Below are 22861 nucleotides of genomic sequence, written 5' to 3' on the forward strand. Positions count from 1 at the left end.
AGTGGACCCACAAATATTGAAGTGACATCTGATGCTTTGCTCATAATGTATTTAATTCATTGCAAGGCTCATCTGTGTGCACAAAGATGTTCTATTATCTGTCCCAGGGTTACTTCAGCAATCTAAACCAGACTTCAGGTTGATCTACTGTTAAAATGTGAGGACCTTGGCCATTGCCTCAGGAACTCTCAGGATAGTTTAATTTTCTCCTGTGATATGCTGGTTTTGAGGCATGGGATTTGCTTCTGTACTGAGATTGTGTTATGGGCAGATAGCTGTCTGCTCTGTGTGTCCTCCTCCTGTTTTTAACCACTTGCTTTCTTTAGGATCTTATTTTAAAGACATATAAGGAAATCTTTAATGAGATTTCATTTACAGTCTTTAAGAACCTGAGGTAGTTGCACAATTTGGATTTTATGAGCTTGTGTGTAGCGTCTTCAGTCAGTAAGCTTATAGAGGTGTAAGGATGCGTGTCTGCTGCTAGGGTGAGTTTCGGTGCCAGCAACAACAACCGGCAGCAGCTGAGGTGTTGGAATCCGATGCCTTTCTCTGACTGCCATCTGGTAAAACGCTTCCACAAACTCCATTTCCATGCTTGATTTCACCGCTGTGTAAAGCATCAGTCTCTTCCTTGTTAACTGCAGAGGAATGGACAAAGTTTCCTTAGATGCAGTATCTAAGGGTTTCCTGAGAGTAACGTCTTAGCTCTCTTTCTAGCTTAGGACCTAATTTCACACTATTGAGGTTGCTTTGCGCTTTCATGTTGACTTCAGTGACTGCAAAGTCAGGCTGTAGCTGAGTGTTTGGAAATAAAAGATCACTGCCTCTGCTCAGCGTGACAGCATAATCCTGTTCCAGATTCTCCTTTTCCTGTGGAACCTTGCCGTCTTACCCACGAACTGCACAGCATGTTTAGTTATATTTGGCCGTTTCTGGTACTGTTCTGAGAGTTATTATAGACAGCTCTGCTATGGACATCCGAGTTTCTTCTGTCATAATCTCCTCTTTGGAGTTGGTGACCAAAGACTAGTTTTAAAGTTAGTCTCATCACTTTTTCCCATACTGGAGCATTCCTGCTTTGAGCTTGTAGGTTTGTTAAAGCAGGGAGGGTGTAATCTGTGCTTGGGAGCCTTTGTACTTTGCAGTTTGTGTTGACAGCTGTAAGCAGGCTAAGTGTGTTAACTGCTGCTTTGGTTGGCAGAAAAAGCCTTATGAATGACCTCGTGCCTGAGGGGTGTTCCTTTTCGTTTGAACAGTCTCTTTTTTTTTTTTTGTGTCCCAACTCTGTTTGTGGCTCTTAGATTGTGGGGAATGGAAGCGAACAGCAACTGCAGAGGGAACTCGAAGACGTGCTGATGGACCCACCCATGGAAGATCACTCAAGTGACCGGGACCATGGAGAGGAACTTAGGACTGATGGAGATGGGGAAGAACCTGTTGTCCTTGAAGCTTCTGCATCCTCTACCATTAACCCTGTGTCGGTGGCAGGACTCCAGAAACCGGATATGAGTTTGCCAGTGAAACCATCCCAGGGAGGTTAGAAGGGAATGGGGAATGCACAATGGTATCTTATGAACTCACTTTGTGGGGGAAGGATGGAGAATTTAGGTACAGATGTGTCCACCCACCTTTCCCTCTTTCTCCCATTATGATCACCTTGTGCAGTAAATGACAGGCTACAGGATGCAAGTTACCACGTGATGAACTGATCTCCCTTCTGAAAACCCTTGCTACATTGGCCTTGAGTTGTGTGCCGAAACACTGCGCTTACTTGCCTGGCTCTATAAAATATTACTCTGTGTAGCTCAGCTATGCATCTTACTACTGTAATGAAAATTGGTGCAGTCCTATTAAAAATAAGCCCTTGGAGTGAACTGTCTGTAGAGTTGGGATGGCTGAATTGCTTTCTGCCATCAGTAACTCACTTTCAGGCAGGATTTTCCTGAAGTATTTTGGTCTGACCTGTCTTTTGGTAATGTGTTTCTTGGTGGCTTTTTTCAGTCAGTAGGGCGAGTCAGTCTCTGTTAATTTACTTACGTATGCTTTGTTTTGCTTCTTACGTTTGACTTTTGTGTCTCACCCCAGACTGTGAGGATTTGAGCCCTTTTACGCCTCTGACAGACGAGGACAGCGTGGTGTTCAGCAAGCTCACCTACCTGGGCTGCGCCTCTGTGAATGCTCCCCGGAGTGAAGTGGAAGCCCTGAGAATGATGTCCATCCTACGCAGCCAGTGCCAGATCTCTCTAGACGTGACTCTGTCAGTGCCTAACGTCTCTGAGGGAACAGTGAGGTATGGAGCTCACGCAGGGGTACTCTGTGACATTGTGCCTTTAATCTTATTTCCTTTTAGCAAAGAAAAGAACCTGCCAGTTTACCTGGGAGGAGACATGAGCATCTTGGGGTTTCGCTTAGAGAAAGTGAATTTTAAAGACATCTGAGGAAAGCAATGTTTTGAATTTGTTTATCAAAGACATTTTATGCTCAAGGATCAGCATGAAGCACGATGATCCAAGGTGTCCCAAAAACCATAGTGAGCGCAGTTATTGATGAACACCTTGAAAATAGCCTGGAAAGTATTTTGCTTTCAGGGATGAAAAATGGCTTGTACACGAGGCTTAATGGGGACGACACTTAATGGGATGCTGTGTATTTGTGTAGCTTTTTGAAGGCTAAACCCTGAAAACTGTGAGGAAATTATCAGTGGAAATGTCTGTTGCATTGTACTTGTTTATGCTGTTCAGTTTAAATATAATTATTCTGGTCAGGCTTTGTAGTAAATGACAGTCTAGAGCTAGGTTCTTTGTGATGTGCTTTCTCCAGTAGCAATGGAATTGTTAAAGCTTGGAAGTTAATATCTGGCTGAAATAATTCTTCTAAAGCAGCAATCATTGGGGTTTTTTTCCTCTCTTTTTTAACAGACTTTTAGATCCCCAGACGAACACAGAAATAGCAAATTATCCAATCTATAAAATCCTTTTCTGTGTACGAGGGCATGACGGAACCCCTGAAAGTGATTGCTTTGCTTTCACTGAAAGCCACTACAACGCAGAACTCTTCAGGATTCATGTCTTCCGATGTGAAATCCAAGAGGCTGTAAGTTGAGTCTCTTTGTTAAATGATAATTATGTACATGTAAATGTTATTACTGAAATGAAACCAAGGTATTTCAGGGACTTTAGAAGTAAAGTAATTCATCACTTTTGGCTTTTTTCATCCCCAAGTTAAGATAATTGTAGAATCCTCTGAGATGAAATAAGAATGCATGTGATTTAATAGTTTATCCTTTTAAGAAGTTAAATAACCAGTTAATTGGATGCTAAAATGGAGTTATTTTCTTACGGTGGCATTTCATTCTATTACTTGCTGAAAATTCACATAGATTTGAGTTGCTGTATTCTCTGTAGCCTTCTGATCTTTGGTGCCATCTAAATGCAGGTGAGCCGAATCCTGTACAGCTTTGCCACTGCCTTCCGTCGTTCTGCCAAACAAACTCCACTCTCAGCCATTGCCACCCCTCAGACCCCAGACAGTGATATTTTCACCTTTTCTGTGTCACTGGAAATCAAAGAAGATGATGGGAAAGGTTATTTCAGGTATGGATTCTTCATTCCTGTGTGTAAGCATCTGGTTCTGTTGGAAAGTGAGTGAAGAGATAGCGTGAGTCTGAGGTGGTCCCCAGATTTCATTTTTGGAAGTTTCTTATTCTAGTTTGAATGAATCCCAGACATAAATATTTTTGGGAAGTAAAACCGTGTTGACCCTCTCAACTGTTTCACCTTGCTCATTGAACTGAACCCGTTTGTACCTGCAAAGTGTTTTTTATATTCTTTTTTTTTTTTTCTGTCTTTAAACCCTTTTCTGTGCAATGTGTTTTCAGTCATGGTTGGCTGATTTGCTGCTGAAGCTGAAAATGCATTATAGATCTTATTTTGAAAGCTAGGTGTCCTTGGTTTTCACATAGTTGTGATAAACCATCACCTTGTTGTGTTGCTGTTTCTTTAATGTTAGTGATGGCAGTGTGCTAGGAGGAAAGGTTTCAAGTGCTTTTGTGTGAGAAGCAGGCTTCACCTAGTGTCTGGTGCTGGGTTTGAGTCACGCGAGGAATACGCATAAAAGGCATTCTGAGCTTTTTTTACTTTTCTGGTAAATAACAGCGCGGTTCCAAAAGACAAGGACAGGCAGTGCTTTAAACTCCGCCAAGGAATCGATAAGAAGATTGTGATTTACGTCCAACAGACGACTAATAAAGAACTTGCTATTGAGAGGTAATGTCATCAATTTTTTAAAAAACTCCTTATCTATTTGATGTCCTATGCCCTTTCCTCTGAGGCAGCAGACTAGTAATTGTTCTATGAATGCTCAGTTTCTGTAATTCAACTCCACACCCCTCTCTGGAGTGGGACTGTGAATCTGCCGCAGCCTGGAATTCTAGAATAGAAAATGTCTGTGTGGGGAAAAGGAGAGCTCAGATCTTTTCCTGCTTAGAAATAAATGGCCAGTTTTGACTGACTGCTGACAGAGTTTAGTGCTGCGCACACTGCAGTAGAGAGACACACCTCCTGCCAGACTTTGTAGTCTGGAACGAAATGCAGTGGGATATACCTGGGGGGGCCACGAGGCTTTGTGAAGTGAAACCATAGAAGATAGGTCCTTGCGCTTCATCTGGAATTTCCCGATTCCTGTCTTTATCGAAGGGTAAATTCTATCAAATGAAAAAAATTGGAAAAAAAAATGGGTAGAAGAATGCAGGCCAAGTTGTTCTGTGGGCTAGGAAACCCTTGTTAGCAGTGCTGTTTTGCACTGTTCTCACAAACAAAGATAACTGAACAACTTCCCAGGCTCCTGCAGGCGGGGTGAGATCATATTGTAAATATGCTTATGAAATATGTATCAGCATTTTTAATAATGGGTTTGACATTTTTTGCTTGACATGCTTGATGCTGCTTTCAAACATCAGGGTTTGTTGACGCTTGAATTGGATTCATGGGCTGCTTGTGATAGATGACAGGGAGTATTTAGATAAGGAATGTTAATGGTTTGTTTATGAGTACGTCTGATTTTGCGGTTAAATGTTTTGCCTGGCTTTGCAGATGTTTTGGCCTTCTCCTTAGCCGTGGGAAAGATGTCCGGAGCGGTGACATGCACCTTTTAGATTTGGTAAGGATCTTTTATTAACAAAATTTATTAATAGTGTTTATTACGATTATGTGTGATCTCGGGACAGGCAGGAAAAGTTTAGATGCTTACGCTTGCTTGCTGGGGATCGGTGCTTTAGTTTATGCTGTGAGTGTGAGGCTCTGGGCAGCAGGGCTGCATCCCTGCCTCTGCTGCAGGGTTGGAATATGACACGGTGCTGGGTCAAGGGGGTTGCCCGGTTTCACAGTCAGTCGTGACTGTTCTGTTTGGGGCCTGGAAGAAGAAACATGGAGCCGTGTTTCAACTTTGTGAAAGTGCTGAGTATTGGAGAACTGTGCTTTGAACAGAAGATTTATAGCACGCTTAGCACTGTAAAAATTGAGGCCCAAGCGGCTTCAAATATAACACTGAGAATTAGTGGGCACTAGTTTTTATGACTCACTTTAACGTCTATAAAACAGTGATAGCGATCATCTGACCTCACAAGCATGTTGTGAAAACAAACTTGCCAGTATTGATGAAGTACCTGCTTGTTACAGTAGTGAGTGCCCCAAAAGGCGTGATGTTACATGAATAAATTTGCTTTTTACCAGGCTTTGGATTGCCTAGAAAATAAAGTTGATGAGCAGACAGACACATGGAACACTCAACATAAAATATTGACTTAGATCTTAATAGCTGAATAATGTGTTTTGCGTGCTGAATGAAACTGGATCTCAAGATGCTTTAGACTAAAATTTATTTTATAAAACAATTACTTAGGATAAAATAAAGCACATCTGGTGTATTGAAATTTCATAGTGAAGTACGAGGTGTGTTAATGAGAAACATCTGCCAAGCTTCAGCAGTTTGCAAGAGTGTTACAATTTAATTTTTCTTGTATTGGAAGCAATGAAGTACATCCCGTCAGCTCATGATTACAGCATTATGTTTAAGTGCTTTACCTCGCAAGCAGGTGTTTCTCTTTTTTGGTTTGGTTTTATTCTGGGTTTTTTGGTTGGATTTTTATTTTCCTTTTCTCTCCCTTCTGCTTCCAAACAGCAACACGAAAGCAAAGCTTTTGCAGCTTGGAGTCCTGTCTTTCAAAGGACTTGGCTGTGATCTCTCCTACTCCTGTGTGAGCTGAAAGTTGCTATCAAATGGCCACCTCCCAAATGAGCTATTGCTCTTCAAGTCTCACTAGACAGCTGTTCATAGCAATTAGTGCTAATTGGCCTTTTTGTGTTTATTGGCAAGGAGACCAAAGATAGCCTGGGAACTCTGCTCCTTTCTTCAGAGATGATCCCTGTCACGTGAACCTCAGATGCTTGCCCTTCTCTTGCCGTTTTATGGGGCTGGGACTTCATGATATAGAGATTTCTTTAATTGAAATAAAAACCATAAGCTTACTTTGCTTCCAGGAGTCCATGGGTAAAAGCTCTGATGGGAAATCATACGTGATCACTGGGAGCTGGAATCAAAAATCTCCCCACTTCCAGTTTGTAAATGAAGAAACACCAAAAGGTATGAACTTTGCAGGACATTATCCCTAGGCAGGGCAGATGACTGACGTGGAGGAATTGGATCAGTTCTCTTTTCTTTTAGGATGAATCCTGCAGAAAGACTTGTTCCATAGTCTGGAAGTAGGATGCCAGATGTAGTATTCTTAACAAAACAGAAGGCTAGAGGGAAGCTCTGGCGTCCACCAATACCTCCTAAAAGTAACTGCATCCCAGGAGGAGGCTGCATAGGCGTAGGCACAGGTACTTTGCAGGTACTTTGCGCAACGTTAGAGCTGCTTAAGAATCCCCTGAGAGTGGGACTGAATGACTGTGGCAGATTTCTTTTCTTAGTTTCTGTCATCAGTTCCAATTTTTCTGAATCCAAGTTTTTAATTAAAAGAAGGATTTCTGTGCCTGTGACAGCAAAAGTAAAACACTCCTCACCATAATCTGGAAATTGCTGATGCTGCATCGCTCTCTTGAGCCCTGCAACAGATCTGTCATTACTTCTTTTAAGAGGTCAGCTGAGTTACCATCTCTCCAATCTGCTCTCATGGTTTTGTGCCAAAGGCTGGGGAATTGATGGGAATTGACTGGGAAGGCATAAAGTCAGTGCTGGGTACAGCTGGGTACGAGCTGCTGCTAGATGGGATGCCATCCTTCCAAAAGGATGGGAGTTATCATTTAGTACCAGCAGCGATCTCACAGGTCACAGGGTCCAGCTGCCTCCTTTTGGAGCATCATCCTGTATAGTCAGTTTTCTGAATCTCACAGCTGAGGGGGTCTTAAATGCTGCCTTTAATAGGATGGGACTTAAGTGTTGGCTAAGTGACTTCTAAACAAAACCATCTAAGATGTCATTAGGCTGATTGTAATTAGATGGCAGAGGATCTGCACTGTGGAGCTGAGTACACAGATTCCTTCGAATGGTTAGTGGAGATTTTTGATACATTTCAGTGGGATTAGAAAAGCAAAATCTTTATTCGCTTTAACAAGACCCTTTTCTTGGCTTGAATACTTGGGTTTCTGCACACTCTGACTAGTGCATGGCCATCTGATTCCCCGTTTCGAAAATTCTAGGGTTTTGAGGTGTTAAATTGGGGGAAAAAAATTGAAATCTGCAAAAAAGTGTCTTTTGTTCTTTTGTGTTACCAGGAAAGATTTTATGAAATATTTTGTTTGAAGTATTTATTTGGTTTTGCTCTCTAGATAAAGTATTGTTCATGACTACTGCTGTGGATTTGGTGATAACTGAAGTTCAGGAACCGGTTCGATTCATTCTGGAGACAAAAGTCCGTATTTGCTCACCGAATGAGAGATTGTTCTGGCCCTTCAGCAAACGGAGCTCTACTGAAAACTTCTTCCTAAAATTGAAACAGGTAACCCCTGAAAAAAAAAAAATCTAATGTTAATTTGGGATTTGTTTTGGTCGGATGTGTTGTTTGGAGACTTGAGAGGTGAGGGTTTGGTGTAATGCTGAATAAATAGAAGTGCATTGGAGGTAAGGGTGACTTGCAGTTCTTAGTGCCTGGTGGCAGATCGGAATTTAACTATGGTTGGTAAACCCTTTTCTAATATAACATTCATATCTCAACAGTTTGATCCCAAACCACCGAGGTACAATAACTGCTCTTCAATTTTAGAGAAGATATCCCTCATGCTAATTGCTGCTGGCTAGCTAAAGTTCCCATAAAACACTGGATGTCCTCATTTCAAAGCAAATTTTGACAGCTTTGATGAGGCTGCAAAGTTGTGTGTAGAGGCTTAAGGATTTTCTAGCCAAGCCACAGAAATAAAAGGAACAGAGGATTTATCTGCAAACTGAGGCTGTGCTGAGTCACTTGCATAAGGGGGTAGTAGGGTGAATATGAAAAATTAAGGTTTAAGAGGAAACAAAGCCTTTAATATCATCCTGGTGACATGCTGATATGTCACTAAATTGGTTTTATCATACAAATCCAATTTGGTTTTGATAAGCAAACATCCACCTGAAATTAGAAGAACACTGCTTTTTGTGAAAGTCTCTTTTCCCCCTTGCACGTGGTTGGAAGCAGAGATTTTATGTGTATCCCAAGTTTCCTCCCTGGAAAAAAAATCCGGGCAGCTACAAAAAAATCCCCAGAACTTGTTAAAAACTTTTACTGCTTTTTCCAGCTTTCTTTTTTACCCTATCTATGAAAAAGGGAAGGATTATTTGTCCAGGATATTCCTAAAAACAGTACAAGGCAATAACTTAACCTCAAAATAAGGCTGTAAAGTTGAAGGTCTAAGGCACTAAAGAGATGATGGGCTGGAAGTAGTGGCCGTTCTCCTGGTTTAGGAGTCGTTGTTCTGAAATGAAAGTCCTGTTTAAAGAAATGGGAATGTATAGAAGCACACAACAGTGTGAATGTACCTGCTCTCTCAAAGTTTAATCATTCTGGGTGCTGCCCTAAAAAGCGAGGTTGGAGTCCTGATTTCTTGATAGGTGTTGTTTTCTAAAGAGGCTTTGGATGCAATCAGAGGCTTTTCTTAGTTCTTCTTGCACTTGTCTTAAAATGCAAGCAAATAACAGCATTGTGGTGCCAACAAGGATGAGGGTCACGCAGGATTCTTTTTTTGTGTATGTCTTACTTTTTTGTATAAAATAGGAATAAGCTTTTGGGAAGCTTTCCTTCAGAATTTCCTTCAAAATTTAAGGTGGAAAATTTTTTCCTGGATGAGATCAGTCTTCTTACTTGAGATATTTTTGAGGGGGAGCATGGAGATGTTGAACAGTTAAGGCTGCTGGACTATAAATATCCCACAACCTCCAAAAGGCGCCTTTTCAGTTTGGCAGTTTAAAGGAGGCTTATCTTTCCTAGCTAATTCTGTATCTTTTGTCTTACCAAATTCACAGGCATTGTGGCTTATCTTGGCTAACTCTTGTTTTTCCACAGGCACTGTTGGGATATCCAACTTCCAGTGTTTACTCATGGAAGATTATCAAAATTCATAGTGGAAGCAACAAATATAGAATGTACAGCCTGATAAGCCTGGAAGGGAAACCTGTTTCTATGGTGTCATGATTAGCCTATTAAAAATACAGCTGTGTAGAATTGGCTTATCTTACTCTGGCAGCGTTTCTTTATTCGGAAGTGGTGGAAGCAGAGGGATTTTAGTTGCTCAGATTACATTTAGTCATTTTTAGTTTTGATGCATTTCTCTTCATTTTTAATAGGCCAAAGGATAAAATTGAGCACTGAGTGCTTAGTGTAGAGTATAGTTATAAATCTTGTTTCCCTCTTTTCTTTACCTTCCCTTTTCTGCTCTCCATTTTTATTAATTTATGAAAAAGAAGTCTAAATCTTTAGAGTGTATTAACGTTTTAGAACCACTTTGCAAAGAAAAATCTCCCTGAAAGAAAAGGAAGATATCAAAACATTGAAAATCAAGGAGGAAACAGGACCACATAGTGAACTTCAGGACAGAGCAATTTGTTCTTGAAGCCGTGTACGCACAGATAGATGACTTGGAAGCATCGCTGCAGGCAGTTGCCATGGTGGGATAATAAATATGAACAATTATTATTAAAACTCTCCTTTGGCCACCGTTGTATCCTCAGAAAGTTAAAGTTTAAAGATTTTGCTTTTAAGTTTCTGCTAATCTTTAAATAAAGGCTGAGTTGCTTCCTACTAGGGAACCTTCCCCTCTTAGACCGTTTGTTGGACAGATGCATTTACAGCTTTAAATACCTGTGCATTTGTGCCCAGTCCATTTATGCTTGAAAAGATGAGCCGTGTACACATGGCAGACCCAAGGGGCACTTCTGCCCCTGTCCCTGTCTGTGACAGCCGTTCATCCCTTTTGGGTGCAGTACCTGGGGCATTTGGGATAGAAACACTTGCAGGCCTGCACGATGCATTGTGTGCTGTAGGGATCGAATGTTCCTCACTGTAGGACATGATGAAAATTGTTCGTCAGCTCTCCTATTCCAAAAAAGAACGTAGAGCCTTATGACATAAACTGGGTTTTCATGGAGCTTTTCTTGGTAAAACAAAATGTCTTGTTTCTTAGATAAAGCAAAAGGACAGAAAGAATAACTCGGACACGTTGTATGAAGTTGTATGCCTAGAAAGCGAATCGGAAAGGGAGAGGAGGAAAACAACAGCAAGCCCCTCTCTTCGCTTGCCCCAGTCTGGATCACAGGGCTCGATGATTCCTTCTCCTCCAGAGGATGATGAAGAGGAAGGTAAGAAGTGGGTTGCGTGCTTTGTATACTTTGAAAGAAAGAGCAGTTGGTAAACAATGGTTATGAAACATGTTGAATCCTTTCCAGTCAGAATCTGTCCTACTGATGTTTTCTTCTTGCTTTAATGCTGCGAGTGCTCCATAACCAGTACCCCTGCATTCCTGGGTCAGCCTCTCCCTTGTCTGACACTTGTATGTCTGTGCTTTTGATGGCCCGGGCTCCTGAAGCCTCCACTGTGATCTATTTGGAACAATGTGAAAAGAGGCTGCTAATAATTTGAGATCATTGTGTAGCTTCTGCCCCTCCCCAAGCAGCTGCGAACAGATTTGCGAGTACAAATGAGAAGCTGATATTCTTTGGAAGTTGAAGCAAGCAGTGTGTTTTAGCAAAGAGGCGAGTGTAGACATCTGTACTACATAAAACTACACCAGAGCCTGCCCAGTGTGGAACTTAATGTGTTTCCAAGATCTTTTTTCTCTGCTTGTTAAAAATTCTCTTAAACCAAAATATGGTCTGGTTCCGAGTATATGAACATCTGGCCTTTACAGCTCTGCACTGAAATGAAGATGAGCTAAGTGCCTGCTTTTTCACTTTTTCTTGCTGGCCTTCTCTGTGGCCTTGGGTCAGTTGTTTCTCTCTGGTGCTTGAATTTCCCTTTTGGAGAGGCGAAGGAGGGGAAAGTTGGTCTGCAAATTAACTCCTTTGCTATTCATTAGCGATCTCTAACCACAGTGGTACTGTTTTTTAGACCAGGAATGTATGTATATATTGTATTTATGGTTTGATAGGACTTGCAGCATTGCAGGAGTTTGCCAAGTTCCAGTGTCAGTTGAGAAACTGTAGATTTAATGAAAAAGAATGGATTTTCTCAACAGTGCAAACCCAGTGTTAACTACTGTATGTGTGTGTGCTTGCTGTGTTTAAAAATACCTGGGAGTGCGTAGGTTGGCACTGGTTTCAGAGATGGTTACTGTGATGACGCTCATCCTGTCCCTCCACTGCGTTTTTGAAAGCATTTCATTCAAAGAACCTGTTTAATTTAAGCCAAGAAAGTTATCAAAATGTACTAGTTTTCAAAGTGAAAGTACAGAACAGTTCAAATGCCTCATGGCCTTACGTGGATCTGCCACAGTGCAGCAAGTCTTCAGCTACCCAGTGGGACCACATGGATTTTATTGTCTTTCATAGCATTGTAGCTTTTCACATACGTAAAACTGTGCTATTTGGAAATTTTTGTAGCCTTCCAAAGGTTTGGGCTAGAATAACAGAACTACTTATGTGAGAAGGGACCCCTGGAGGTCTCCAGTCGTGCCTCCCACCCTGTGTGAATCCAGACATGTGGATTGTTCTAGGCCTTGCTCTGTGGTGTTTTGACCATCTTCAATGACTATGTTTTCACTACCTCACTGTGGCCATGCTCGTGGTAAAATTTTTCCTGATGTTTAACCAGAATTTCACACGTCGCTGCTTGTCTTCTGTCTCCTGTCACATTGCTGCGCGCCTCTGAGAAGAGTACACTTCTGTCTTCTCTGTGTTGAGAGCACGAACGCTGCATCCACGAATGAGGAGTTCTCACCACGCTGATTACTGTTGGAGAGCAACCTTTAGATCTGTACAGGTAGAGTGATGGCTGTTGATCTCACAGCATCCCCTCTGTTCTGTTGGCAGACAACGATGAGCCACTCTTAAGTGGTTCTGGAGATGTTTCCAAAGAGTGTGGGGAAAAAATCCTTGAGACGTGGGGAGAGCTGCTGTCCAAATGGTAAGTGGCAAAATCACATGCCAACGATTCCAATTTTGAATACTCTCAGTCTGTTTGCTCCTTCTGCTCTGAGTTTTTAGTTCCAGAAGCCAGTTGAGATGAGATTAGTGTGGATTTAGTTCTCTTTCATCCCCACAACACCCCTCCTGGCTTTGTGTTCTCTTATTTTTTCAGAAGGCGTTTGAAGTATTTTCATTTTGGAGTGCGTGCATGAATACTGTACAGAAATTCACTTATGCTGTACCTTTAGGTGGTTCTCCCTTAAAATGAGTATTTTACTTGTCTGTGAGTTTCACTGGGATTTTGTGAAGGCAAACCTTAAACTAAGTTGCACAGAGAAGATGCAGCTCTCTCCTTTGTATTTTCCGTGGGCCAGTTCCATTCCTCTTTGTAATTCTGGTGTGGTTCCCAGCCAGTTTTTCCTGCAGCTGTCGTGTTAGTAACTGCGGCTTAAGAACATGGGAGATTTGTACTTGGATGGCGAAGATGCTTTTCCTCCGTTTTCTAAAGGAAGATGGCTCCAGAGCCTGCCAAGAAGGAAGTACATGAGCTCATCTGTTTTTTTTAATCCTAGAAAATGCCAGCTTACAAGAATGTTTCTTGACACCAAGTTGCTAATGCAACACTTGCCTTCCTTTCATGAAGGATCTGTTATTCAGCTTGAAGTAGCCTGAGCGGTTTGAAGAAAGTGGTGCCGATTATTGAAAAATTCAGGGCTTCTTTTCTTTTGCAAGGGGGAATGGCAGGCACAACATCAGGTTGTGCTCAAATATGCTCCATTTTGACTCTGGCGTTAGTTGTTGCCTTCTGCTTCCCCATGTTACTGAGGAGCAGGGCAAGGGGATGTGCAGGAGATCCAAAATCCAATAGAATACTAGCTCTGAGGAGCAGGACGGCAGAGATTGGAATAAGCCAGGCATTTTAGATGATTCTCTTCAAATTAAAGTTGCAACAATTTAGTATTATTTTTTACTTACTGCAATTAGTACTTACCTGAGTAAGAACTTCTACTTCCAGTTTGATTTTGCTCTAATAGGTTGTGCCAACTTGGTAGGAAAGTGGACATCAGAAATGGGGAAAGGCTGTGGTAAGATTCTATATGATCCCCTTTCCCCCCCTCTCCAAGACTTTAGAAACATCTTGAACAGATGAGCTCTGTGCATCTGCTGCTGTGAGAAAGTTTTTCAACTTGAATTTCGTTGTCATTCTTCCAAGGGCTCAGGAATAATTAAGCCACCTGACTCCCATTGAAAATGTTTTGGCAGCTCTAAGAGGATATGAAATGCTTCTGTGCTAATGCTGGCAGCAACTTTAATATGTGTTAAAGGGCTTTCCTTCTTAACTAAAACTGAGTGTTTGGAAGTAATGATCCTTGAGCCTTTAACATAAGAGGATTGAAAATCATAAAAATCTGAGTTCAGGTAGTTTCATGCTAGATTTTTAGAATCCTGTAATTAGATTTGTATAGCAATTAAATTGGCATTGGTAGTTTGCGATTTCTGAATAATGTTTGCTCGCGTTGCATAACTGCTGAGTTACAATTTTCTCATTTCAAAATAGTTTAGATTAATCTAGCAGTGTGTGGCTTTTAGTCTGCAGCCTTATGGCTCATGGCTGCATTCATTGGCATTCCTGCTGTGCTTGCTCAGATCTGAACTTCAGGCAAAAGCGTTTTATGGGCCTTTGGAAAGAATTGGAATATTTTGTATATAACAAGTATTTGATATAGGTATATATCTATATATATTTATAAATTATAAATGTGTAACAAATGTAAGTCTGTATATAAATGTATATAAATGTAACTATTACATAAATATTTTTATTATAGCTGATTTTGTTTAGAGAAAGCCAAGTGAAGGAGGATGCTATGGCACTGGTTTCTGTGCAGTATAAGCTGATTCAAACGTCCAGTGTGGCAGGTCTCCACATCACTGTGTTGGAGCACTCTGGGTTGAAGAAAGGCAACAAGGAGTCGGTGTAAAGTTATCATCCCCATATCTGTTAGGCTGTTAACAAACATTAACTAGCAGTTTATCGTTAAGATGATAATGCGGTCAATATGGCATAAGGTCAGTTTTTTCCTGGCTTTGTCTCTCATCCTGCTCATCGTTTCACCTAGAAGTCTAGTTTTTTAGTAACTGCAGAAAAATTGTAATTGGCTTTAATTAAAGCTTCTGTCTTTTGGGGATTTTGTGGATAAGCCACAACTGGACTGTTCAGCTTCACTTTCTGTAACTGCGTAAATCAGATGTAGGTTTGGTTTTTACAACTGACAGTGCTGTAGTTGATGAGCTGTCACCAGTCTTGCTTGGAAAAACTGTTTGGACGGGGCTGGTGTGTGCAGTGGGAGCTGCTGGAAGGCATGGGTGTAGCTAGAGAACTGTGTGAGGTCTTGTATAGCTCTGTGTGCCTCCTCTCCTCCCTCGCCTGGGAGGTTCCCTGCCTGCTCAGGTGCAGGAGGGCAGAGAGCAGCACCTGCTGCTGCAAACTGATTCTCACGTGGTGGTGTAGTTGGAGCTTGGAATTGACCCAGTGTGGTATCTGCCCTCTGGTTCCAGCTTTTGCTCGAGTATTCTGGTTTGTTGAGTGTTTTATGTCTTTATGTTGTGTTTAAATTTAATGGGAATCAAGGAAATAGTTTGGAAAGTCTTCTCCAAATCGGTTTCTTTCATAACTTGAATTTTTCTCTCTCTGGCAATGTATGGACTGGCTTGCAATTCCTGTCGTTCAGCATGTTTGATGTTACAGATCCGTTGTAGCTCACATACCTGCTTATATGTATTTGGATAATGGTAACAATGCCTTTGCTTTGACCCAGGCACCTCAATTTGAGCGTGAGGCCAAAGACGCTGTCAGCACTGGTGAGAAGCGGAGTCCCCGAGGCCCTCAGAGGAGAAGTGTGGCAGCTGCTGGCAGGGTGTCACAATAATGATCACTTGGTGGAGAAGTACCGCATACTCATCACTAAGGTAGAATGCTTTTTCTTCATCGTTTTGCCCCCAGTAGCTTAAGTAATGGAAGTAGAGAGACTTCCAAGTGTCGCCTCGTGCTTAAAGGTTCACAAGTGTATCTGAATATTGTGTATCAACCAGTGAGTATAACTCGGTCTTCCCTCCAACAGAAAACCTAACATGCAGTGCTGGTTTTGGTGTTATCTCTATTTAGAGGGCTTTCTTTTGAGTAGTCCTGCTTCTCTTTCACTCGGATGAGTTCTGAGTTAGTTTGTAAAAAAATTAGCATTCTATTAATTGCTTTCATAATCAGCATTCAGGAAGCTTATTTTCTTTGCTCGTTTGGCTTTCCTGAATGAAAGCTGGATATTGCTGTGTTATCTTAACATTTATGCTAAAAATCCAGTGCTAGTTGAAATTGCAACCTTTTTTGAGAGAAAAACCAGAAATCTTTGGATGTTTTTGCATAGGACAGCAGTTTTTTAACTTCTCGTCTTGAATGCTGACCTCAGTAACACAGGAAAAGAAAATAAGAATCGTATATCCAGGCATCGTTCGGTATTTCTCAAAGTTCTAGAGTAACAATTGGGTCAGAAAATGAAATGTCACTCCCTTATCCAGAAAACCAGGGTGCTAATTTGCATTTGACCATTTTCTGTATGATGCATTAAGTTTTACTGCTTTCCTCAAATGTGCCAGTCTAGAAGGACCGTATCAGAAATTATTTATTGAAGATGTAACTTGACTGCAAATATAACAGAAATTAATTATTCACCAGTTAAAAAAGCAAAACAACTGAATCGGCCTTTGTGTGTCTGTTCTGATGATACAGATTCACAAGGAACAATTAAAGACTTGATTCTGAGGGCAAGAGAGCTACTGAAATTAAACTTAGTTTCTGCTGGAGTCTTGCAGGAACGATCCTACGTGACTTGAATGAATCATGTTAGATTAGCTAGAAACGTTCTGCCATAAGTACTTTCACGCACTCACTGAACGGAGAAGAAACTAGATCAGAGTTCCTTAATATTGGTTCATGCATGGTAGAGCTCTAACTTAGATTTTGTGGTGAACAGATCATACGGATAACGTGGAGGTTGAGCGCTCTGGCAAGGAGTGTATCACAGTTACCCCTGTTGTGTTACTGTAATTGCCTAGGGAGTAGCTGACAGCATCACTTGTTCCTCTCTTTCAGTGTTTTGGTCTCAGAATGGAAGAGCTGAGCTCTTTGTGGCACAGTTGGTGACACGTACTGCTATCTTTGTGAGCTAGGAAGGAATTGTGTTACATTTCATTTTTAAACCTGTGAAACCTTTGCACTCATTTACATTTGGCAGAGCCAAAGGAAATAACCTGGATCTAATGTGTTGGAAGCATCTCTAGTCCCGTGTTGAGGCTGTTTGAATTGCTGTGACTTCAGTGTAAATGGCACGAAAAAGGGCTGTGGCTGTTTGCGTCAAATGGACAAAGACCAGCACTTTGAGAGCAGAAGTATCTGGTTTTTTACCCAGCAGAATGGTGATTTCTTCAATGTGCAAGCAGTGGGAGGAGCCTAAGATTTCAAAAAGGGTTATTGGTGACTGTGTGGAAGGACTAAAGATGAGAATAGGTGCAGAGATGGTTTGGGAGAACGTGAATGCAAGAGCCAGGCAGATAATGTTTGCAGACCTGTCATATGCACTGTGTGCTAATGGTCTTGTAATGCTGGATTCTTCTTTGTCTTTCAGTTTTTATTTTCATGCCTTTCATGGATTACTTGGCAATTTTCTGTTCCTAATGTGGCTGATTCCTGCTGTTCTGGAAACAGCAGCTCGGTTACAGCCAGCGTGCAGCAATGCACAGGAGTAAACACGGCAGGGGAAGAGAGTTGTGAATTATGTGAAACCAAGGGTCCCCTATAATACATCACTTCACCGCCTTCTAATGCTTTGCTGTGTTTTGCAAGTTACCAGTACGAATTCTTCCCTGGCAAGCGTGCAGTTGTTTGCATTATCCTGCCCTGAACATGGTGTACGTGAGAAAAACCGCTGTGCATAGAGCAGGAGCACAAGGAGTTGATGGAAAACTTTTGCTCTTCGGTGCAAGCAGGAGATGCGATAAGCCCACTTGAGCAGTCCTAATCCAGTGCCCCTTCTTTCTTAATGTTGACCTCTATTCCTGTAGCTGCATTTGATTTCTGCCAGGCTTTTCATGACCGCATGTGGCAGCACAGTCCCAAATTAATAAGGATCTGTGATGACAGCTGCTCCGAAAGCTCCTGGCCTCTTTCAGGACTTTTTTTCCCTTGTGGCAGGGTGTTGGATGCAGTCACCCTGACATTTCTTGTGGTGCTTGCTTTCCTGTACAGAGCTGGCCCCGGTGCTTGATGAATCTGTGGGGTTTGGTTTCTTTAGCAAATTAACTGCTGCAAAGATAGGTTATTGTTTATCGTTGATGTGGAGCTACTGAATGATTGAAGAGGAACTGTCTTCTGTTGTGCTTTACCAGCGAAGGCTGTCTGGGTTTCTTCTTGGATCTGACTCAGGCATTAAAAATGGCATTGAAACTGTGCCTTGAGGTGTGCTCGTTGCATTCCAGTCGTCATGACAGTATTTATTAATTACTTGCTCCTTATTTCTTTGATAAACATGAGCTGGGTTTCTGTACTCGGTGCTTTTGTTACTGCAGTAGTATCTGAGTTTCACCATTGTGGTGCTTCCACAAATCACTTCTCAGAGTGTGCTCACCATCTGCGTGCAGCAATGAAGCTTTTAGCAGCTCCAGATTGCGGTGCTCGTGGTGAGGATCATGGATGAAAGCCAGCCCAGTGAATTAAGGTCATGTCCCTACTGGGGACAGAAAGCAAACTCTAGGTAAAATGATCTAGACAATCCCTTCAAGAGGCATCTGTTCCTAGGAGGACTTTGGCGGTTGCGGTTGTGGCTGTTAACCTTCAGGCTTTCAGCCACTGAAAGGGAGGAGAAGAGGGGTGGGGACTCGCTCCAGGTATGGACACCCACAGGAAAAATACCTGGTGTTTTTGAACAGTCGTAGGTGGATGGAAAATACTGTTAAGTGACAAACTTGTAAAGCTGGCCGCGCAGGTTAAAAAATAGTCATGATAGAAAGCAAAGCAGATGATAGTCAGTCTTCGGACACGGTGTTTAGAAAGGATTGATCATAGAATCATGGAATTATTTGGGTTGGGAGGGACCTCAAAGCCCATCCAGTCCCACCCCCTGCTATGGGCAGGGGCACCTCCCACTGGGTCAGGGGACTCAAAGCCCCATCCAGTCTGTGTATTAATACAGCTACTGGATCTCTCGGATCAGTGGGGATCTCTTAGTGGAGAAGTACTTCCTAACAGCAAAATGTTAAGAACCTGACATTTACAATATTGAGGAGAAAATAAAAGCTTTTGGATATAGGGCTGTGTGGGAGAAAATAACCTCAGAAGGAAAAAAACTGTTGTACCGGATAAATATACTTGAAGGAAATTACAACATGAGGGACATCTTGTGGCACAAATCAAATGAAATTAAAAAGTCCAATGGCAGAAGTAGTATTCTGGGATGTTTCCCCAGGGTCGCCATTTCTAAGAGAAATTCTAGGCCTGGTAAGAGATTAATTTCCAGTTTTTCTAATGGCCTTGGGACTCCTGCTACCCACGTTCTCGTCTTCCCACTCTTGTCTCCATGAGCAGAGGATGGCAGTGCACAGTTCTACCTGGTGTCCTCAGCTATCTCAGTGCAGGTGATACTAGTTTTTAATGAAGAAATAGATTAAAATGTCACTACCATTATTTGACTGGATGTGTTGCTTCATCCGTCATATGAAATGCAACAGCACTTCAGCTGTGGGTGGCTAACAGTTATTTTCCACTTGTGTCACAATCAGATTTCCATATGCTCATATAAATTAAGAAGAACACATTTAATTTTCAGGAGTACAAAGGGCCACGGCTGTGTACGATTGACTGAAATTAGACCTAGTGTATGGCTGCGAATCGCTGTGTAAGAAGTATGATGCAGTCTTGCTGTCGGTTCCCTGGTTTGATTAGTTTTGATCACATGGTGATGAAAGTTTAATTATCTTTTCCAAGCAGTAGTTTTCCCAAGAGTTCTTGTCATAACTTTGAGTGATTTCTTGCATACCTTTTAATAGTGTTAGAGGAGGTTGTATTGTATCCCTGCAGAGTGGGAGAAGTCTCTACAACAGGGACATTTTCCATCTCCCACAGACCCCAACCACCAGAACCACAGGTTTTTGTGTCACGTGGAGGCGGTTCTTCCTGGTGGGCTGGTTGTGCTCCTGACCAGAGAGTTGGGGCCGCAAGCAGGGGTATCCCAGCCCCGTCACCTTCCTGCTGCGGTGCACACCCTTTGGCCTCTTCTGTTTGGCTCCTGGTGCAGGGGGGCTGGAGGGAACAGGTGTTGGGTGTTGCTGGTTGGGGTTTGAGTGTGTTAAACAAGGAGGAGTAAGCTGGGATGATCCAAAGGCAAGATCTTGCACCTGGTTGGGGCAATCCCAAGCACAGTTTCAGGCTGAGAGAGCAGGGATTGTTCAGCCTGGAGAAGGCTCTGGGGACACCTTAGAGCAGCTTCCAGTACTGAAAGGGGCTCCAGGAAAACTTGGGGAGAGGCCCTTGATCAGGGAGGGCAGGGATAGGACGAAGAGAATGGTTTTCAGCCGCAGGAAGGGAGATTGAGATGAGATATTGGATTTCCAGTGCTACTTTGTTTTTATCTGAGATATATTTAAAGTTCAGTATCTTAAGGATGTTTCTAATGTGTCTGTTCGTGCCTAAGGATCCAGGAATACTGTTGGAATCAATTGGCATGTAAATCGCTTTCTGCTCTGGAGAGATGGGAGATCATTTCTCCAGAAGTAATTCAATTATAGCTTGTTTTTTGGATAACCACAATACCCTTGCCTAAATTTAATTCAAAGTTTGTTTCCTAGCTACAGTTCTCGGACTTCAGTTGCCACGAGCAGAAATGCCATAAATTATAAGAAAAATGAAGGACAATAGTGAAGGCATCTTCTTGAGGGTAAAGATGATAGGGTGGGAAAAACAAGGTTTTGTTTTCAGGCTTTTGCACAAGACTGACTAAAAAATCTGCCAAGTCATGCTCTTGTCTGGCAGGGATTTTTGACCAGTACAAGTGTATTGTAAAATGCTTTCTCCCTGCTTACAGGTCAGCGCAAATCCCACGTGTCGCAGTGTGATTGCTTTGGGATCTGTCCCTTTGGCTGCTGTTCATTTTCCATTAGGCTCACTGAGGTTAACCAGGACCTTTTGGTTTGCTGGAATCGGTTGAATTCAGTGTGTGGACACGTTTGTAGGGGTGCCAGTTCATTGGTGATGAAAGGACTGTTGCTGAGGAGCCTCACCCCAGTCTCGTACTGGTTTGATCAGCTCAGAGACCAATTCCAGTGGCACTGGGCCTGTCCTGAGCGGTGCCAGTGGTGCAGTCTGGCACCCAGGTTGGAGGACAAGCTTCCCCAAACCATGGGAACGTGCTTGGGAGGGAAAACGCTCTTGACAAGCAGCGAGCAACGAGTGTCCTGTTAGGACACCTTGCCTCGTGTGCATCGAGGAGGTTTCCTGGTGAAAGACACGTGGCGGTGTTTGCTTGGGGTTGAACCCGAGTGTACAGGTCACGTTGTGAATCGCTGCGTGCTCTCTCTCTGGAATGGCATCAGGTTTTCCCTCCTGTCTGGTTGGTGTGGGGGGTCCGGGGGTTCTCGGGGACAGCGATGCCTTGCGCTGCGTGTGTCTGGGTGCAGCAGGTGCTCACCTGCCTGCAGCGCCATCAGCATTCGTGGCAGGACACAGGCCTTGGCTTTGCCCTCGGTTTCGCGCGTCTCCCAAGCGTCACAGACTACACCCGGGAAAGAGACACCTTTATTCCACAATAAGCGTTTCCCAGAGGGGCTGGGACGGAAAAGCCTTAAATTCTGACTGGAATTCATGTCCTTGCTTGGACGGCTGTCATGTATCTGGTGGGAAGGCAGGGAGTGGAGGAGCTGGGGCGTGGGTGTCTGTCCGTCTGTCTGTAGGACGTGGGTGTCTGTCGGTGCATTTCCAGAGTGTGGGTGTCTGGCTGCAGGACCTGGGCACGGGTGGGCGTCTGTCTGTCTGCAGGATCAGGACATGGGTGTTTGTCTGTGCAGGTCTGGAGTGTAGGTGGGTGTCCGTGTGTCTGCAGGACTGGGATGTGAGTGGGTGTCTGTCTGTCTGCAGAGCCAGGGTCTGAGTGGGTGTCCTGCCTGTAGGACCAGGGCATGAGTGTCTGTCTGTGGGTAGGTCCAGTGTGGGTGGCTCTGTCTGCAGGACTAGGCTGTGGCTGTCCGTCTGTCTGCAGGACCGGGGTGTGAGTGGGTGTCCGTCTGTCTGCAGGACCGGGGCGTGAGTGGGTGTCCGTCTGTCTGCAGGACTGGGGTGTGAGTGGGTGTCTGTCTGTCTGCAGGACTGGGGTGTGAGTGGGTGTCTGTCTGTCTGCAGGACCGGGGTGTGAGTGGGTGTCCGTCTGTCTGCAGGACCGGGGTGTGAGTGGGTGTCCGTCTGTCTGTCCGTCTGTCTGTCTGCAGGACCGGGGTGTGAGTGGGTGTCCGTCTGTCTGCAGGACCGGGGCGTGAGTGGGTGTCCGTCTGTCTGCAGGACCGGGGCGTGAGTGGGTGTCCGTCTGTCTGCAGGACCGGGGCGTGAGTGGGTGTCCGTCTGTCTGCAGGACCGGGGCGTGAGTGGGTGTCCGTCTGTCTGCAGGACCGGGGCATGAGTGAGTGTCTGTCTGTCTGTCCGTCTGTCTGTCTGCAGGACCGGGGCGTGAGTGGGTGTCCGTCTGTCTGCAGGACCGGGGTGTGAGTGGGTGTCCGTCTGTCTGCAGGACCGGGGCGTGAGTGGGTGTCTGTCTGTCCGTCCGTCTGTCTGCAGGATGGGGCGTAAGTGGGTGGGTGTCTGTCTGCAGGACCGGAGCTGTATGTGCTCATCGTGTCTGTCTGCCATGCCGGGGCCGTGTCTGTCTGTCCGTCCGTCCCCTCTGTCCGGGCCCCGTCTGTCTGTCTGTCCGTCCGTCCGTCCGCGGGTCCGTCCGCCCGCCGCCCCTCCCCTTCCTGCGGCCGCCCCTCCCGCGGCGGCTGCGGGGCTTTTGTTCGCGGCGGCAGGTGGGGGCTGCGGGGCGGCCCGGGCGGGGCGGGGCGGGGCGGGGCCGGGGCGGCTCGGGGCTGTCTCCCCGCGGCCGCCGCTCCCGGCTCGGCTCGGCGCGGCTCGGCGGCCGCGATGGGCGGCGGGGCCGGTCCCGGCCGCGGGGGTTCGGCCGCGGGGCCGGGGGGGGCG

At 44.0% G+C, this 22861-nt stretch overlaps 1 protein-coding gene across 3 annotated transcripts in view; it reads left to right on the forward strand.

Moving 5' to 3' along the window:
* RABGAP1 (RAB GTPase activating protein 1) overlaps window positions 1–22861 on the forward strand; it is a 67223-nt gene that overhangs the window by 10426 nt on the left and 33936 nt on the right. For all 3 annotated transcript variants that reach the window (XM_069873542.1, XM_069873543.1, XM_069873544.1), the window contains 11 exons: window positions 1302–1536; window positions 2086–2290; window positions 2919–3093; window positions 3436–3593; window positions 4155–4265; window positions 5091–5157; window positions 6537–6639; window positions 7827–7996; window positions 10653–10827; window positions 12496–12589; window positions 15411–15561. In XM_069873542.1, coding sequence (XP_069729643.1) covers window positions 1302–1536; window positions 2086–2290; window positions 2919–3093; window positions 3436–3593; window positions 4155–4265; window positions 5091–5157; window positions 6537–6639; window positions 7827–7996; window positions 10653–10827; window positions 12496–12589; window positions 15411–15561 — 1644 coding nt within the window. The remainder of the gene's footprint in view (window positions 1–1301; window positions 1537–2085; window positions 2291–2918; window positions 3094–3435; window positions 3594–4154; window positions 4266–5090; window positions 5158–6536; window positions 6640–7826; window positions 7997–10652; window positions 10828–12495; window positions 12590–15410; window positions 15562–22861) is intronic.

The sequence above is a fragment of the Phaenicophaeus curvirostris genome, chromosome 20 (genome assembly GCF_032191515.1).
Source record: "Phaenicophaeus curvirostris isolate KB17595 chromosome 20, BPBGC_Pcur_1.0, whole genome shotgun sequence".
NCBI classification, from domain to species: domain Eukaryota; kingdom Metazoa; phylum Chordata; class Aves; order Cuculiformes; family Cuculidae; genus Phaenicophaeus; species Phaenicophaeus curvirostris.